Source organism: Etheostoma spectabile, chromosome 15 (assembly GCF_008692095.1).
Source record: "Etheostoma spectabile isolate EspeVRDwgs_2016 chromosome 15, UIUC_Espe_1.0, whole genome shotgun sequence".
NCBI lineage: Eukaryota > Metazoa > Chordata > Actinopteri > Perciformes > Percidae > Etheostoma > Etheostoma spectabile.
The window spans coordinates 2,971,961-2,991,604 of record NC_045747.1 but is presented as its reverse complement, the minus strand read 5'-3'; the positions used below and the strand labels follow the sequence as shown (position 1 = coordinate 2,991,604).

Here is a 19,644-nt window from a genome sequence, read left to right as displayed (position 1 = left end):
TGTGTATTGTACTTTCATCTTATTCCCATATTGTAAAAAGTGAGATTTACATGTTCTTTTTATAGAGATAGCTATATAGCTATATATAGAAAATATAATATATGATATCTAACAGGATATATAAACAATTATATAGATAGATGAAAAAAGATATATATATATATATATATAAACATATATATATATGTTTGTGATGTCACAACTTAACTATATAAGTAGAAAGTGCTGTTACTGTCATTCCCCGGCAGCAATGACATGGTGCGTACACTCCGAGAGCGCAGATGTGGAATGCCAAGAAACGCTGACCAATAAGAGCAGACCTTTTTGGGACGGCGTGTCAGACAAAAGGTGAATACAGGTATATTCAGACAAACAAAATGAGAAAAATAATGATTTGAACATTAAAGCCTGTAAACATGTTCAAATTGAAACCCAAAATCAAAGTTTGAACCTGAATATGAGCATATAGGACCTTTAACCTTTTTTATTATTCGTCATGTGCATTGCTCCGACCAATGGACTGCAATACTAAATGATTCCCTGTATACTACATGCTCTGTGGTGTGGTGGAAATAGTAATTGTGCAGTATTGTCACTAGGTGGCCCTGTAGCAAGCAAATTTGTCTGCAAGAGCATACCTTCAGAGTACTAATGTAAGGATAATTACACTGAGAACAATAGTCAAAACAAAAAATTGAATACATCTTGATCTTTTATGCAATTACAGGTAAAAAAAATAAAAATAAAAAGCCTCAGACTCAGGCAGTACAAAGTACCTTTTGGGCAGTAAAACAAAAACGTTTTTTAATCTTTTAACCTATCAATTTTACCTTGCCAAACAAACGTTAGTACAGTGAAGCACAAGTACTGTATTTTTCTAAATGGCTCTGCACCATCTTAACTTTGGCCTGCGTCCAGATAAAGAGCGTCTCTAAGCTCTCTGGACGAAAGCCTGGTCCAATTACAGTGTGCACATTCAGGGCCAGCTGTAGGCTGAACGCATTTTTGTTGGTAATATTATTCAAGCTGTGCCGAGGTCAGCACTCTCTTTATCCCTCTTTCACACGCTCTTCTATTCTCCCACAGACTATGGCAAATACAAGTAGTCTTGCACACACTATATCTTCAGCAGTTTTCTTAATTAGATGATCAGCAGACAAAACACACTGAAATTTTACTTGTTTGTTTTTTATCTGAAACTGGTCCCTTGCACTTAAAGAATGCATTTTAACCTCACATGACTGTTGATTGAATACATGTGTCCTCAGCATGCTGCTGGTCAGGAGGGCTCCGTTATCCTTCTCAGTTTGTTTAAAAAGTCCCCACTCACGTGAACATCCATAGGCTCATTGTAATTCATTATCAGACTGGGAACAAAAGACTTTTTGTGCGGGACAAGGTTACATTCATAACAGACTGAAAACACTTTCAAAAAGGGGTCACAGTGCTTTACCAATGTAAACTTTAAGTTGACTGTATAGGCAACACACAAATCACCTGCAGTGCAGTGTAACGTTTGACCAGGAGCACACTATGCCCTATGGTACAGATGCCATAAAAACTGGCATTTATGAACTTGATAAACTAAAAGTATTTACACTGTATACACCCTCAAGTTTGATTATTCTGTCATGTTTAGTAAAGCGGAGATATAATGAATAATCCAAGGGGAAAAGTGCCTTCCACTATCCAACATCGCCTACATAAGAAGTACCCCCGAAGTAATCACACCAAATGTCATTTGATTAGTTTTGAGACTCTTTATTAAGAGGTTCATAATACAGATGGTCCAGTTATACTATAAATACACAATTTTTAAAATACATCTTACTGGCAGGTTACTGAGGCCCAGAGATAGGAAACATACACTATAAAAACACATTTCATATACTGTGGAAAATACTTGTTTCCTTATAACTACTCTAAACATGACTAAAGTATTCTATATGTAATACCAGTGTTCAATATTTAAAAGGAATTCTGAAAAAACATCAGTTCTACTGGATTGTGAATCTAAGACGTGCTGTGTGGACAGAACACATACTTTACTGATACTTGTTTACACAAAAGCAAGAAAATCTGCTGAGCTCACTTTCTCAAATGTCATTTCAGATTTTAAACATCATCCGTCATTATTAGGACCGACCACTAGGGGTCTGCACCAAGACACTTTTTGGTCTTGGCCTGGCGAACCTCCTCCATCAGCTCTTTGAGGTACTCGATTTCCCTGGCCATGGATTCAGCCTTCTCATTCAGCTCCATGTTCTTCCTCTCCAGCAGTGCATGCTCTGCAAGAAGGGAATCCTGCTCAGCTCTCTTCTTCTGCCTGTAACGTGTAGCAGCTGTCTTATTCTGCTCCATCTTTTTTAGTTTCTTGGCCTTTGGTGCCTTCAAAGTTGCCCTTACATCTCCACCTGCAACCTGGGGGGACTTCACTTTAACACCGGTGGGACTGGGAGATGGGGGACTAGCTTTATATGTGGGCTCAGGGTATGGTCTGCTTTTGGAGGACTTTGGTGGAGGGGAGGCAGGAGGGGAGGAATGAATGACCTGTGATGTGGTTGTTACAGTGGTGGTGGTGATCCCGATTTCATTTTTGGGAGCCAGCACAAGGACGATGCGAGTTGGTGAAAGGGAGAGTACAAGCCTTGGGACCTGAGGGGCGACAGTAGCTACCACTGGCTTCACCTCACTCTCTGAGACATCCACTTCACTGCCCAGGTCCAGGGTGTAGGCTGGGGAGGAGGGAGAATCAACCATGGGGGAAGGCGGTTCTGGGGAAGTGGGCTCAGATTTGATTTCCAGCTCTTGTTGTGGCTCAGGAACACACAGGGGAAGGTAGGGAACATCCTGTGCTCCAATGGAGGATTCAGGCTCATCAACTGTAATGACAGAAGGATCTAAACAAACAGGCGGAGGGGTAGGTATACTTGGAGGAGAATCAGAGGGAAAACTCGAGAGCTCAGGAGTAGACAGAGTGGGCAATGGGAGGGAGTCAAGCTCCATGGGGCAATCCAGGGAGGCTAGGAGGTCTTCTGGACAGCTCGGGGACTCTTCAGTAGGACTGCAGGAGCCGATCAGAGAGTCCAGGTCAAACTCGCTCAGATCCACTCTCTCAGCCATCCAGTCCAGGTCACCGAACATATCCTCTGTGGAGGCAAAAAAACGGGTATATTATTGAGCCATCTGCTTTTCCTGTTACACTGGAACTGATTGTCTTGACAAAAAGATTGCTTTCCAATTATTTTACACTCATTACCTTTACTGTCATCTGAGACCATCCTTCTCAGCTGACCAGGGTGGCCCATCCAGTGGAGGGAAAGCAAGTCAGACTCTGTCCCAGCTTTGTCCCCCTGGAGGAGGACGGCCGGTGGTGAGGGAGGAGGAGAGTAAAAGGGAGGTGGAGAGGAAGAAGAAGACAGTGATGAGGAGGTTAGGGGTGACACAGGTGAAGTGTCCCCCTCCAATGAGGTTCCTCCTCCTTCCTGATTTTCTTGCTCAAGGCCTGAAGACAGGAAGCTTGCGGCGTCAGCCATGGGAGAGGAAGGTCCCCAGAGAAGGGCCTCCATGTCTTCCAGGCCAAACTGTGAGTTTGTCATCATCATGGTCATAGTGGCTGTTGTTGGTCACAAACGGAGTGCGTATCGATGACAGGAAAGTCTCGAACTCTTTTATGCTGTCGAATGCAGCAGTGCTGAGGGTTTCCACGTAGGACCTAAGGAGGAGGGGGGAAAAAAGACATTTGTGAACATCAATATGGTCAATTTAAACTTTTAAACTGTCAACACTACTCTCATAAAGAATTGTGTGAGTAACTAATACTGTGTTTAGTATAAAAATAAGGATTCTGATCTCAAAAGGCAAATCATTTTGGCACAACACTGCCCCCATCCCTGCAATGCTCCTGTTGCACATCACATGCTTCCACCCAGCTACCAGTCTCGTGACTCTGACGTCAGTCTGTCTCCAAACAGCGTCACAGGGCTCGTCATCCTGCCTCACTTTTGTTCTCAATCCGCCAACATGCAGCCGCCATTTTAACACAAAGAGGAAATGAACCATTTTATCGTTGCCACGTTGACACTCGGAATAAAACACTATTGATTTAACGTTATACAAATGTAGCAACAGTCTTTCACGATAAGATTTGTTTAAATGGTCTCGGTACATTGTATTAGCCCGTAAAACAAAACGTAACAATTCATATTAATTTGACGTTTTAAGTCATCTGAGCTAGCTGATCTTGTATTTAAATGCATCGCCACGTCATTCTTTCCAGCTCTGACGATTTAGATAAAGTAAAATTAATTATAAATGTCAAAACTAATTTTGACTGGAATTTAATAGGATGTAGCTTTCGAGCTAGCGGTAACGACAGGTGCCGCCGTAGGCCGCACAGCGGTCATCAACCAAATGGAAAATACAAAATAATAATACTTACGACATGTTGCTGAATTAGAAGTAACTCAGTGCACTGGCTGGATGCACTGTTTTGTTGGCTGCTGGGTCGCGGCACTCTCACACTGCCATTTCGGCCAATAGAGCGATGTTCAACAATGATGTCTCTTCGTCTGTTTCTTCCAAGGAAAAGAAAATGGCGCATGTGGTGGCGCGGTGCTGATCTATATAGTTTAAGGGCAGGCTGGTGGTATCCTTCCGCCCAGCCCACATTATCACTCCGCCAGTGTTTTTGTTCCACCTTCCGCACATATCTTCTACTGTCAAATTAAAAACTCGTAAGCCCTACAGGTAGGCCTACTAGCCTACTAGTGTTATTTTAACAATGTGGGTGATTGTCATTAATTCTGCGGGTTTATTTAGCATAATCATGAATGGTAGAATAACTAATCTTTAACTACACACGCGCACACAAACACACGCGCGCACACACACACACACACACACACACACACACACACACACACACACACACACACACACACACACACACACACACACACACACACACACACACACACACACACACACACACACACACACACACACACACACACACGCGCGCATGCACACACCTTTGATTCAACTAAACATTTCCCACATACGATTCAGATGATCTAGATCATCTTCTAGATTTTTTGCCAGTAGGTGAACTCTACCAGAAAACCTGCTCCTGTTCGACTTCTTCAGCTTCTGATCATCCTTTTCTGTAAAATACTGATCCATTTCCTTGACAAAGTCCTGAAGCAGCCTTTCGGAGGACATCCCACCTGTGTGTGCAGGGGATGCCTTCCTACCATTGGTCATGTTTAACACTGACTGTGACAGATGTACTGTCTTCAGTGCATCAGGCTGGGCTCCTGCCCTCTGTAACCTGGCAATGTCGTGCCTTCGCAGCTCATTCATCCCAGAGAGGATAAACTCCAGACAATGTTCCAGGTCTACAACATTTCCCTTGTATTCATATACTAGTTTCTCAACGGTCATCTTAGTCACAATCTTCTTGTTTACTTTAACTGAGTGGGCGCCCATACCCCCAGCGGACACCACCATACCAGCACCAACAGCTGTAGCAATAAGTGAGGCACCCAGTGTGACAGGAGCGAAGACGATTCCCAAGACTGCGGTCACCCCTCCAACAGCACCTGTGGTGCCTCCAGCAATGTCCATGGTTTTGGCTGTCTTCTTTATCTTGTCCAGGCTGTTGGAGATGGAGCGGAACTCACCGATGATGGTCCGCAGGCTGTCATTGCGCTTAATCATGAGAAGGTTGTAGAGACGCAGAGCCTTTCTCACATTTATCGCCCTCTGATTAAATGATCTGCACAGGGACAATGGCAAAAATCTTTTCATTTATCCAGCTCATTTGGTTAACTGCCATGTTGTATTTAGATATTCCAAACTGTTCTCCAGAAAACTGTAGCTGTTCCGAACTGTACATCTAATTTAACCTGAAGCTATTTTCTTCTTAAGAAGTATGAAGTACATTTTAAATTTCAAGAAATATTGTAACAGGAAACTAATGGCACCCAAATGGCGTCGTCAGTACACAAGAAAGATTTCATATGATTCTGTGTAGTTACCTTATTTCCTCCTCTATACTGAGGCCATACAATGACGGAGCCATGGAATCAGATTCTGTTGGAGTGACAGCACAGATGAGATAATGTAACGAGATAGATAACCAGATCACTTTGATTTTGCGCTTTGATCCTTAGGACAGTGTCATGTTTTGCTTGGTTACTGATGTATTTATTGCACATTTCTCTTCATAACATTTGATGCACCTTTAGTCCTCAAGAACATCTCTATCTAGAAAACCAAATGTACTTACTTGACACTCGTATCAACCATCTCAACAACCCAGTGATGTCCTGAGGAAAACAGGTTATTTTTTCATTAAAAATTGAGTTGCATAGAGACAACAGATTTTATTCATGAAACCTCCTTAAACTTTGTACAACATTAAATTATTTGCTGGTGAAGGAGTGGATGAAGTGAACGATTTAGAAAAGCCGTACCTCTTTATCCTCGGGGGTCTGTTGATGAGGGGAGCAGCAGTCACTCTGGTAGCGTACTGTTGGCCTCTCATTTGTCTGGTAGTGTGTAACACACAAAGATTAATGAATATGAATAGTATTAAAGCATACTACTGTCTATGTCTAGGGTCTTCAATGTTTTTAAGGACCTCTTAACTGAAAGAGAGATGGGAGCAGGGGCCCCCTACTACGTATGTTGTATAAAATGTTGCATACAAAACAAGCCCCACAATGACCTTTTTTTGCAAAGAATACCAAGCTATTAAAATAGCCTAATAAAGAATGGTTTTATAAATCATATTTTTATGTTACATACAAAAATACATGGCACAGTAAATCATAAGGATGAACTGTATCTGGGGATTTCCTCAGTGACCACGTTACTTACAGGCCAGTAAGCAGTGGGGATTTATATTTGCCCGTAATATGTTCATGTAATATTTTCAATATTTTAACAATTGCATTGACAACAGGGTTGAAGATCCCTGGTCTACATCTGTGTGTGTGCGTGCATGTACGGTTTCTCTCACCCTCTTGTCTACATCCTCTGGCAGTATTTCCAGGTACAGAGGATCCTGTATCTCACTGCACACTGACTCCAATGTTTTTCCTTTTGAAGGTGGGGGTGGCGGGGTGAATGAAGGCGGTGGAGGCTGTAATAGACAAAGAAAATTAAGTTGTTAATTGACTGCACAAATATACAACATGTGAGTGTAAATGAATGGTTTTAGGTTTCCTTTACACACACACACAAAAAAAACAGATTTAGGCCATATGTGTGGCCTTATGTCAAAAGGGGGACGGAGACGTTTAAGTAAGTAATATTCCACAAACACCTGAATAGGAAGGTTATGTCATTATAGGAAGGGAAGTAAATCTCTTTGTTGAGTGGAGAATCAGAGCACTTGACCCACTTAAGAAACCTAGGGAACTCTAGATATAATTGTCTCAATTCCTCAGAGGCATAATGGCTGTTGTTGAATCACCTTGGTGCACCAAAGGTGTCGCGGTCCGTTAATAGCACAAACAGGCCTTGGGCCGGCCCTACCAAAACTCTGGGTTTCACATTGACTGAACAGTGTAAAATGCAGCCAAAAAAACAAATAAATCAAAGCCATGTGCATCTGATTTTCCATGACGAGAGCAGGACAAACAGAGCATGTGTTTTCATTTAGTTTTTTGCTTGTGACCAAGCATGGTTCATCCCCAGAAGTCTGCAGATGTTCTCATACTCCTAAAGGCAGGTGGCTCACCTAAGGCTTGTCAACAACCCAATATTAAAAAAAAAAAAAAAAAAAAGGGGTTTTAAATAATTACGACATGATGCTGAATTAGAAGTGCACTGGCTGGATGTACTGTGTTGTTTTTAAAATTTTAATTTAATCATCTCAATTTCTCCGAGGCACAATGGTTGTCGTTGAATCAACTTGGTGCACCAAAGGGGAATGTCTCTGCCTTTCACACTGACCAAAAAGTGGAAATGCAGCAAAAAAAGTGAAACCGTATGCATCGGATTTTCTATGACGACAGCATGAAAAACAGAGCATGTCTTTCATGTTCATCCCCCGCAGTCTGCAGTAGCTGACATACCTGTAAAGGCGAGGTTTCACACAACGAGGCAGAGCAGGTTAGGGGGGACGGCCCTAGTCGAGGCGGGACTGCAGGTCTGTCAGTGGCCTGAAAATACAATAGTTGAATGTAACCAAGACATAGATTGTAATTCCAACATATCTAGGAAACTCTTACACAATAGTCTCAGTTTCTCTAAGTCGTAATGGTTGTTGTTGAATCAATTTGGTGCACCAAAAGGTGAACGTCATGTTCTGTTAAAAGCACAAACAGCAAAAAAAGTAAAGCCAGAGGCATCGATTTTCCACGATGACAGCATGATAACCAGAGCATGTGTTTCTGCTCCTTTTGTTACTGTTTTTTTGCACCTGGCCAGCCGATAGGGTTCCTCGCCTGCAGTCTGCAGTAGCTGACATACCTGTAAAAGCGAGGTTTCATACAACAAGGTAGAGACGGGGAAGGAGGACTTTCTGAATCGAGGCGGGACTGCAGGTCTGTCAGTGCTGTTTGTGGCCTGAAAATACAAAGAAATTCCCATTGTGGTTGCATGATGCAGTTAAATATATAGCCAAGACATAGATTGTATTCCAACATTTCTTTTCAAACAACTTGCTGAGCTTTTATCCTGTTTATTGTTGAGGAATATTTATTTATTGCCCTTAGCGCACAGAAAACACAGAGTCCATAACGCATAACTTTTAGCTTGCAGTTTACCGTTGTCCTGCAGGGGTTCACCTCTTCTTCAGAAGCAGCCGAGGCAGGAGATTCTCCCATAGAGCTGATGTAGTAATATCCGGGCTGCTGACTCTCATCAGTGTAGCTCTATCCAAGACAGTGGTGGAAAAAGTATTCAAATCTTTTACTTACAGTAAGTAGAAGCTCTATTACACCACTGTAAATATATTCAGTTACAAGTAAAAGTCCTGCATTGAAAATGTTAAGGAAGGCCGGATATAGCTGGAACATTTCTGACATTTCTGTCGGTATCTTGGAGCTCTTTTAAGCCAGTTGGTTCAAAATGTAATAGAAACTGATTACATGTTCCTGCTATAAATGGTGTAGCTGTTATACCTGCAACCCTAACAGAAAAGGCTTGGTTTACTCTCAAACACAACAAGGAAAATGGTACAATGTACCCCATTGTCTGGGCTAGTTGTACCATACCCTGGGGTGAAATGTAACATCCTGAAATTAGGATTATGGCAATAATTTGATATAAACTTTTACTCAACACTCTAATTACTTGGTAACATAAAATGAGTGTGTGTGTGTGTGTGTGTGTGTGTGTGTGTGTGTGTGTGTGTGTGGTTGGGGTGTGTGTGTGTGTGAGAAATTAAAAATAAAAAATAAATAAAAAATAAATAAACAACCAACGTTTTGCTTGGGGTAGGTTGTAACAACTGACCTAGCTAACAAGCTTTAACAGCTAAAGCATTATTAACAACTATGGAAGATATTGATACAGACACACAATAAACACTATTTAACCCTCATGTTGTCCTTGGGTCAAATTGACCCGTTTTCAGTTAACTTTTTATTTTTCTTTGTCAAAAAAATGGGCCGTTAAAATAAGACAACATTAAAGATATCAAAAACTTTTGGAAAAAAAACACCAAAAACATAAAAAAAAGCACCCAAAACACTGAAAAAGTGGCAAAAATGTTGGAAAAAGCGATACTATTATTGACCATGGTCGACAGGAAGACATTACAAGGGTTAAATGTGTTTAGTTTAACTGAAAAGCTGGCATTGCTATCCCAAAAATAAGTTAGGTTTAACAAAAAGAAAAATACTTTCCTATCTTAAGAGGTTTTCTTCCTAAAATGTGCAGTGTCTTTCAATTACGTGTGTACAGACTATAATGTTCCTGATTGGAGAAATTGGATGTGTGACAACTTACCCCGGTCTCCCCTAGGCTGCTTAAAGCTTTAGTGCAACTTTTTTATATCAATGCACGTCCGTTACAAGCCATCGCCAATTGAGTTTACACAAATCCAATTTAGACTATCAGCTCCACAAAACTCTTTCTGTATTTCTCGGTATGGCTAGATTACCTCTTCTGGAGAGTCCATCATGTTTTTTTTTAATATCCTCTCCGTGTTCTCCTTGGCTAACAACTCGATGGAGGAGGCGTGGGGGTGGTGCGCAATCACGGAAAGGTTTCTATCACGTGGACGCGCCGACAGGTTTGTTGTCAATACCTGGATTAGCGATAGAAACCACGCACTATAGGTTTAGGTAGAAGTATGTAAGTATCATCAGGAGGACTGATGACTGATAGCAATTCTGAACAAAACCAAAGATATTCTTAATACAAATTCTTAACATTTATCATATCAGTCTTTCATGCTTCCTAAATCAATATGTCATGCTTCTGTTGTGGTTTGGGGTTTTTGTTGGGTTTGTTTTCCCGTTTCTGCCTCCCTGTGAATGTCTCAGTGTTTTCCCAGGTCCCGTGTGCTGTGTCCTGTTCCGTCCCCCCCGGTAAGCGTCTGTGTTTCACTTCCTGTTTTATTTTGAAGTCGGCTTCCTGTCTTGTCTTGTCTAGCTTTACTTTGTTTGTCTGATTGCCCTGCCCCGCCCTAATGTGATTCACCTGGTGTCTCACCTGTTCCGCATTACCTAATTACCTCTTGTATTTAACCCCAGTGTTTCCTCTGCTTCTCGTTGGATCATTGTTGTTTGGTCAGCCTGCCTGTTCCATGTGTTTGCAACGTTCCTGATCAGCCCGTGAGTTTTCCCCCCAGTGTTGTTTTCTATTGTTTTTCCATCTTTCCCTGCTCCTGTGCCTATCTTTTGGAATTTTGGAATTTGGATTTTCCCCCTGGTCTTTGTGCTCCTTCTTGGATCGTTTTTTGTTAACAGACTGTAATAAAGCCTTGTGTATCTGCTCCTGCCTGCCTTCGTATCTCTGCATTTGGGTCCTCCCCTCATCATCCCGTCACAGCTTCCATATAAAACTTATGGCGTGGAACTTTGGGGAAAAACGTATAAATCAATCATTTATTTATAAACGTACATGTTCTTAAATTTAGTGAACCTTAAAATAGCATCTCTAATGTACCAAATATATAATAGTTTCTGAGATAATAGCATGTTGCCAGACTGTATCCAGAGGCTGTTTCAAAAAAGAGAATATGAATATGACCTGAGGGGAAGCTGTATTTTCATTAAACCAAATAGCGGAACAAATGTAAACCAAGAAGTGTTTCAGTGTACGGAGTTCAACTGTGGTATGAATTAGAGGTGACATGAAAAAGTGTAAAATCAAACATTAGGAGATGAATAAATATAATACAGAAGTGTGAATACCAGAAGGTACACAGTGTGTTGGAGTTCTTGTGTTGTACTGGGTTATATAGTGTATACCTAGTTTTCGTAACTTTAATTTTCGTATGAAAGAATATGATTTCATGTAAAAATGGTAGGTGTAATAAGATCATGTTTCAGCCACCTTTTCGGTCCTGTTTGGTGTGTGTGTGTACATATACACAATATTAGTATTGTTGTTTGTTGGTTGTCTTGTCTGTTAAAATTTTGTTTTTTTCTTATTTTGTTTGTGGAAGTAAAAGCAACAATGTTATTTTTTTGTATGTTATCAATGTATTGACTGTTGTCAATGAATAAACTAAACTGAACTAAACTTACTTAAATAACAAAAGAAAATACCCTACTGGTCAAAAGTTTTAGAACACCCCAGTTTTTCCAGGTTTTTAATGAAAAGCGTGCATTTCAATGTCTTATTGTACTCTCAAATGAAAGAATAAAACATCTGAAGTAAAAAAAATAAAAAATCATGGAATCAATTTATAAACAAATGTATTGTAAACTTTGACTCATCAAAGTAGACCCCTTTGGGAGATACATCACGGCTGAACACATTCGAGGCATTCTTTCTACAATGGAAGTCAACTATTCAAGTTCTTTGCAACTCTGTTGCAGAAGTTCCCATAACGTGTGGCACTTGTAGGTTGCTTTGTTTTCGCTCTCTTGTCCAGTTTATCCCAAACAGGTTCAATGGGGTTTAAGTCTGGTGACTGTGCTGGCCAATCCATGTTTTTAAGCGTACCAGCTTGTTCTTTTTCCCTAAGGTAGTTCTGGCATAGCTTGGATTAATGTTTTGGGTCAATATCTTCCTGTGGGAAGTACCCCTGACCAACTATGTACATTCCAGAGGGTACTGCATGGTGCTACAGAATCCTGTGGTAGCCATTTTGGTTCAGGGTGCCTTTCACTCTGTACAAAACACCGACCCCGGATCCAGCAAAACAGCCCCAGACCATCACGCTTCTTCCTACACGTTTGAACCGAAGATTTCAAAGAACTAAAATTTCATTCAAAAACTGGGGTGTTCTAGAACTTTTGACCAGTAGTCAAAAAAACTCAAAGCAGAAAAATTCTCCCATTTTAGAAACTGGAAACGATCCAAACAATTCTGTCAATAAACTAAGTGTTTAATTGTCTAATCATATCAGCTGGACGTGTAGGCATATATATTCATTTTAATAAAGCATCTTATTTTATAAACTACATGTGTTTTGTGTACAAAAACATTAATTTGTAAAGTAGCCTAACTAGTAACTAAAGGTGTAGTGTGTGAGTACAAAGTACAAATTTCCCTCTGAAATGCAGCGGAGTAGAAGTAGAAAAGAAAAGACTCAAGTAAAATAAAGTACCTTAAATTTGTTCTTGTGTGAATGTACTTCGTTACATTCCACCACTGATCCAGAATAATATTAGCATGAGAGGGAACATTATCAAACCTATTTCACATTTTTAAATCCGCAACAGATGATTCAAATTAACCCCTAATCTGTCCACGTCTAGCGAAGGTTGTTGGGAAAAGACAAAAATATCCGTCAGATGTGTCTTGAAGAAGTCTAACGTGTGTTGCAGAAAAGTTGGGATGCGGTTAAAAACACTTACCTCCGATTTTAGTCCCATTTTAGGGCGGTATTTAGGGCGAGGTGGCGGAGAAGGAGATTGTATTTTCTCTGGAGTAACAGCTGGAGGCTTGCAGAGAAAACAAGAAGCATGAAGTAAGTTGCTCTAGTTGCTCCTGGTATCATTTAGTGTTAATAATGAAACAATGTTTGGAAAAGTAAACTGACATAGGCTATATATAGGGGTTTAGTTGCATCCAAAATCATCATTATTGTCCATAGTCATTATTTAAAAAAACATGTAATAATGTGAGCAGCTTTTTAAAGGAATCGTTCAACTTTTTTAAGAAATGTGCTTTTCAGCTTTCTTGCAGAGTGTGGGATGAGAAGATTAATACCACTCTCATGTTAGAGGAAACCGCTAGCCTGTTTACCAGCACCTCTTAAGCTCACTAATGAACATATTATGTTTGTTTTTTTTTAATGCAAAAACCCTGACGGGGGTAATGACTTCTTGGCCAGAGGCAGTGACTTCCTGTTGTGTCCTATGATTGCCTTTCCACCAACCTCACTGGGACAAAAAGACCTCAGGAGTGCAGAGTGGTATTGATCTTTTCACAGAGAAAGCTCATATTTCCCAAAATGTCAAACGGAAAAAAAAACTCACAGTTGGCTCAGAGTTTGAACTTATACAGTGATAGTCTTCTTTGACTGCTTTTTTGAGTTTAATGGCGGTCATACATTTGCTCAGTGGTGGTCTAGGAGGAGGGCGAACAGGGCGAGGTGTCTTACAGTCTGCAGGATGTTCACCAAGTTGGGAATTCTGATGCCAGAAGGACATAAAAAATAAACAAATGCTACTAAATGAATATGTGCTATCACGAGTTATTCTTATAGAGACGATATCACCACTCACCACAGCATTGGTTGTGTTGCTAGTTGTGTCTGCAGAATAAACAATGTTATCGTAACACTGGGACTGGGCTCGTTCAGACCTGGGAGTAGGTACAGGCTTGGCTTCAACCTCTGCCTGGCTTCCATCTGTGACAGCAGGCTGAGAAAGAAACGCATCATGCAAATAGCAGCAGACATAACAAAAAACATTCATGCATTCAAAAATGGACCACAGTTAGCTGGTCCTCATGTTTACCTCTGGCGCATCCAGGTCTTCGTAGGCCAGTTCCAGGACGTCATGGGAGCTGCTGATGGTGGAATTCATCAGGTACTTTGTGGGTTTGAGCAACTATGGGGTTAAATAGTGACAGAAATTACCTGACTTATATTATAACTACTTAGGTAAGAGCAAAGGCTGACAAACAACCAATCATTGGTTTGGAATTGCTTCCCTTGCACACATGATTACATAAAAAAAGTGTAGCAGAAATGTTCTCTGTTATGTTATCTGTTACCATGGGAGTATCAGCATCCTGGAATCCTTTTTTCTCAAAGCAAAAGTGGAGAGGTGTTTTCGCTCACAAACATCGACTGTATATCTGCCTGGCATTCAGCAACTAAAACCCGTTCAACACATTTGAGTAAATAATTACCTCACATACTGCATCCCTGATTCCATTTATGGGTTTCGGATGTGTTAAATCAGCAGTTGTAACCATCAAGGATGCATAATCCTTGGGCAAAAATGAGCTGCTCTGTAACCTTTTTAATACGAAGTGCCACTTTAAAATGTTATTGTTAATCAGTGTGCCATATCTGGCAGAGTTATTTTTGTCCTTTGTGATGTACATACTCTGTGAAAAAGGCGTTGAGTACTAGCCAATCAGAGGCAAAGTAAGGCAGGTGTTTGCGGATAGGGAAAAAGTCATTCAAACTGCTGTAAATAAATGTGAAAGCGGTCATTTGTCATGTGCATTGGAAGATTGGAACTCTTTTGCACACTTTGTGTGCCATTTGTTGAACTACCGTTAGTCAATGGTAGCCGCGTGGCTAAGGCTGCTGACCCCGGGTCTATGGTATTCCGCTGCCTGACCTCAGGTTTGCTGTATAGTAATTCCATTAAAAACACATTAATTTAGCAAACTGCAAAATATGAGCATAATGAAGGATATGTTTTGACATAGGGGCCCCCTTTAAGAAACAGCCAGAACCCACAAGAGTCTCAGCTTTCCAATCATACCAAATGTATGCAACCCCAAGACTGTTTAGGGACGCCACTAAATATTCTAATTCACCATTTTAGAATAGGTGAAAATAACACATTTATACCGAATATGAAAAACTGCATGGTCATCGCCCCAAACTGCGTGGGATTAACATAAAATGGGCATATCTGTGAAGGAGAAACTCTGCCAATTCTTTTTTTCTGATGGAGTGTTGGCAGATAAGTTAATTGGTTATGCAGAATGTCATTGCAAACATGCAATGACCTTTAATCACTGTTTGCCAACCAAACAATAAAATATGATTGTAATGCACTGAGGAAATTGCATGGGAAACCAGTCGAGGTGAGATCAGAATTGTTTAACGATTTAATCCAATGTAATTTGTGCCTCTAGTTGACGTTTTCATATATCTGTAGACTCAAATTGTGTTGGATTTTGCGTTGTAGTATACTAAAAGCTATTTATTTGCACAGTAGTTGGACAGTTGTTTGTGTGACTACTGCAAGATGTTTGAGGCTTTTTAAGGACACCACCATGCACTGCTTCATTTACACATTCACAACACTGGTTTGTTGTGTTAATTGGATTCCCACATTGACTGATAAGTTAAATAAGGTTGGTGTCAATCTAACTGGCTAACTAATTGTGTAACTTATTGGTATCTTGAGCTCCAGATATATTATCCAACAAGTAAATATTAGATTTAGTGAAGTGGTGGTGCATGACACACCAGTGGTGGAAGAAGTATCAGATCTTTAACTTAAGTAAAAGTAGCTATACCATAGTGCAAAATACTCCGTTACATTAAAGGTCCTGCATTTAAAGTCTTACTTGGTAAGTTCAAAAGTATTAGCATCAAAATATACTTAAAGAACTAAAGGAAAAAGTACTCATTATGGGGAATTACCCGGTGTAGAAAAACCTCTACATAATATCCCTGGATGATAATCAGTAGTGACGCATCAATGTTGCATCACTATTAGTCTCATTATTGTCTCAGCTGGTAAAGGGTGGGCTCATTTGTATTACTTTATACAATGCTGGGTATCTCTTTTCCTAATAACAATAATGATTTATTAGTTGATTTATATTTTGTTCTTAATAATCTGAACCTGCAAATTAATTATTGTTGTCAGTAAGTGAAGAGTACAATATTGGCCTCCAACATGTAGTTGGGGTAGAAGTGTAGTGTAGCATTAAATGGAAATACTACTACTACTAGTACCTAAGTAAATCAACTTCCATTTCACCACTACATGCACCTCACATGTTTAGCTTGAATTAGTTTCTCTCTGTCATGTATCCTTTAGGCCCAACGCTTTTCCAAAACAGATTTGACACATTTGACTATTTATATAGAACAGAACGAGCTGATTCTTACCGTTATGACTTCTTCAGTTATCAGTCCTCTCTGTTTTATTATTCCGTTTCATACTTGTTTTTATGGAGTCAGTGTAAGAAATGGCATCGATTCTCCCATGCGTTTACGTTTCTGTACTTTCATCAGGTCAAATACCTCTATCTGTGTCGTCAAGTCTCAATAGGTGTGATCTCCCTGCAGCGTCACAGCAGAGAGAAGAATGTGTGGGGTGTGGCTCCTCTTTCTGCCAAACCTCCACATCAACATTAACAGGTGGAAAGAGTCTGAATCTGAATCATAAACAAAACAACACAAAACAAGATTCAGGCACAGATGAAAAGGGAGCGGGGCGTGGTGCTACAGATAGACAGAGGTGAAGAGATGGGTCTTGAGGTGGGACTGGAAGTTGGTGAGGGACTCAGAGGTGCGGATCTCTTGGGGGAGGGAGTTCCAGAGCCTGGGAGCTGCTCTGGTGAAGGCTCTGTCCCCAAATATGTGGTGGGTGGACTTGAGGGTGCAGAAGAGACCGGTTGAGGTGGATCTGAGGGACCGTGGGGTTTGGTAGGGGGAGAGAAGGTCAGTGAGGTATGAGGGGGCCAGATGGAGGGCTTTGTAGGCGAGGACCAGGATTTTGTAGGTGACCCGGTGGGAGATGGGAAGCCAGTGGAGTTGTTTTAGGAATGGAGTGGTGCCAGGATTGGGTGTGGGTGATGAGTCAAATCAGAATCAGAAAACAAAAACAAAGAAAAAAATTTTGTTTGCCAAGTAACACTTAACTGTGCCTTGGTGGTTGGTGCATAAAATAAACAAACGTATTAGGGATGCCATCCAAAGCTCGTCCAACAGGCTCAGTGAGCGTCTGCTTTGTGATTGTTTCTGTGAATGCTTTCAGAGAAAGGCCTTGTCATTCGGGGCTGTGTCAGGAAGGACAGCTTGTTGAATGGTAGCTTAAATGACTCATGGAATTTGTATTTGCTGTAATTTGTATTTGACGTCTAAGTGCTTGAGTTAATGATTCTAAGCCATGGCATATTTTTGTCAGATCTTCAAAAGATTACTGTAGTTCAACGTTTTGGGAAATATGCCCACGCACTTTCTTGCTTAGAGTTAAACGAGAAGATTGAAACCACTCTTGCATGAGAGAGTGGTATCAATCTTTACATGTAAATCATTGGCCTCCTTTCTCTAACAGAAAGCAAATTGGTGACATGGAGTTTGAAAGACACAAGCATTGACCATACAGGGATGGCCTAACAAAAGATGCTAATGGGTTGCATTATGTGAAGTGTAGTCCTGTTTTTTAAAAGCTTGACCCATGTTGGATACTATAATTAATCACTATTTTTGAGTTTCGAGGCCCAAATGTATTGGAATTGTAATCCTAAATCCTTAGCTCAGTCCGTTGGGAGTTGGGTTGGGAACCGGAGGGTTGTCGTACAGACCAAAGTACGGAGTGTGGATCGAAAGCTGGAGAGATACCCCTTCGCCTTCTGGGCACTGCCAGGTGCCCTTGAGCAAGGCACCGTACCCCCCCCCCCCCGTCAGGGTTGCTGTCCAGCTGGCAGTCCACTCACTCTGACATCCCTCCATTTGTGCATGTATAGGTCCTGAGCATGTGTGTGTATTTCAGGCCTGTGTGTAGTGATTACTAACAAACAGAGTGTAAATTGTAATTTCCCCACTGTATAAATTAAATTAAATTAAATTAATTAAACCACTGGAGTACCTCTTTCACTTGTTTAAGTGTAGTGGCATTGTCATTCATTAGGCTTCCCAAATGCAAGTAATTCTTCACCAAAATTGCAAGGTTGCATTAAGCTGAGCCGAGGCTAAAAACATACTGACAGATGTTTACATGTGAGAACATCTGTAAACTTTAGTCGGTGTGGTTATGTTTATAGATTATCTAGGGGAATGTATTCAGTAAACTGTTGAAAGAATGTTTTCTATTTTATGAAACGTTTTCTCAGATTTCTCAGTTTCAAACATGAACACAATGTGTGCCCTATGATTCGCATTTAACAGTTACATGAGCCTTCAACTCGTGACCGTGCGGGGACCTTTTGCACATGTCCGTGCGGGATGACGGCCATCCTCTTCCTCCAATAAGAACACCTTACTGATTATTTTTCCTCCAATCACCGAGCCACACAACGGGGAATACCGAGTAAATACGGACATTGCCGAATCGCTTACTGCGTCAGTTGAAATAGTGGACTGTGTTTGTGCATTCGTTAGTTGCGGAAACAATTCCAAAGTGTGAGTTATTAGTACTTGGACCGAAATGACACAGCTGACGTGTTTTTGTATCATCGGGGCGCTGCTGATAACACAAAGCGCCGCCGTCTTCAGGTAAATACGCCGATATTTGGGCAACCATATGAGCTAATATTACATTTCAGCCTAAATATACCATTTCATTGCAACAGAGTGGCTTGATTGATAGCAGTCAACGTATGCGCGCGCGCGCCTATGTGTGTGTGTGTGTTTCTTATTTTGTTTTCTGGTATGTGCACGTGTTTCCCATTAAAGTCATAGAGTACCTGTAATAGTGTACATAACCAGTGTACGAAATGAAAGGGTAACAGTTTACACAATTTGCATAAAAGTAGACGCGACCGCTCTGTACCAGGAAGCATTTGTTTTTGTTTTCCGAGTGCAAGGCGCACGTGCATTGTTGTGCCCGTGACATGTAATTTAACCTCATTTCAGAGTGCCCCTCCATAAAACCAGAAGCGTACGACGCCTGATGAGCGACAATGGGATGTCTCTGGAGGAGCTTCAGGCTTTAGCGAGGAGCACCGGAGCACCGGACAGCTCTCCCTCCCCCAAAGCGCCCGTAGAGAGGCTGACCAACTTCATGGATGTACGGTTACTACGCAGTATACTTCATTTAGCAGTTAAACCCAGAATGACCATTGAGTCATCCTCTCCCCCTGATGTCAGCTAGCAACACACTGAGGTTAATATAAGTGTGTGTGTGTGATTGGAGGGAGCCAGCTTCTTGGAACTCCAAATATATAAAATGTTGGCCTACATCACATCACACTGCTTTGCTTAATCCAAGAGTTTACTATAGCAACACAAGGCAATGTGGGTAAAACGAAGTTACATTTCGTCACCTTCCTAAAATAATCGCCTAAGTCATTTTTTGACGAAAAGTATTTCCTTGCCTAAATCATCTCCTCATGGTGCTGGCCACCTCTGGTAAAATT

The 19,644-nt window shown here is 41.0% G+C and overlaps 2 protein-coding genes and 1 long non-coding RNA gene across 3 annotated transcripts in view; 2 read left to right on the top strand and 1 right to left on the bottom strand.

Moving 5' to 3' along the window:
• Positions 1-3,674: 3,674 nt before the first annotated feature.
• On the bottom strand, positions 3,675-16,596 carry LOC116703052 (uncharacterized). The gene is made up of 14 exons (XM_032537625.1): positions 16,451-16,596; positions 14,100-14,192; positions 13,866-14,003; positions 13,617-13,772; positions 12,993-13,079; positions 8,781-8,888; positions 8,485-8,580; positions 8,088-8,174; positions 7,028-7,150; positions 6,480-6,554; positions 6,293-6,332; positions 6,042-6,096; positions 4,442-5,779; positions 3,675-3,715 (listed from the first exon to the last, which is right to left on the bottom strand). The coding sequence occupies exons 2-13, from the start codon at positions 14,166-14,168 to the stop codon at positions 5,041-5,043; spliced, it is 1,773 nt and encodes a 590-aa protein (XP_032393516.1). The 5' UTR covers positions 14,169-14,192; positions 16,451-16,596; the 3' UTR covers positions 3,675-3,715; positions 4,442-5,040.
• Positions 16,597-17,131: 535 nt separating this feature from the next.
• The window catches only part of LOC116703796 (uncharacterized), an 11,161-nt gene continuing 8,648 nt past the window's right edge, over positions 17,132-19,644 (top strand). The window contains exons 1-2 of the long non-coding RNA XR_004335506.1: positions 17,132-17,143; positions 17,282-17,286. This is a non-coding gene — a long non-coding RNA (uncharacterized LOC116703796). The remainder of the gene's footprint in view (positions 17,144-17,281; positions 17,287-19,644) is intronic.
• Positions 18,582-19,644, top strand: part of napsa (napsin A aspartic peptidase) — an 8,729-nt gene continuing 7,666 nt past the window's right edge. Inside the window, exons 1-2 of the mRNA XM_032538762.1 lie at positions 18,582-18,781; positions 19,142-19,295. Coding sequence (XP_032394653.1) covers positions 18,714-18,781; positions 19,142-19,295 — 222 coding nt within the window. The 5' untranslated portion in view covers positions 18,582-18,713. The remainder of the gene's footprint in view (positions 18,782-19,141; positions 19,296-19,644) is intronic.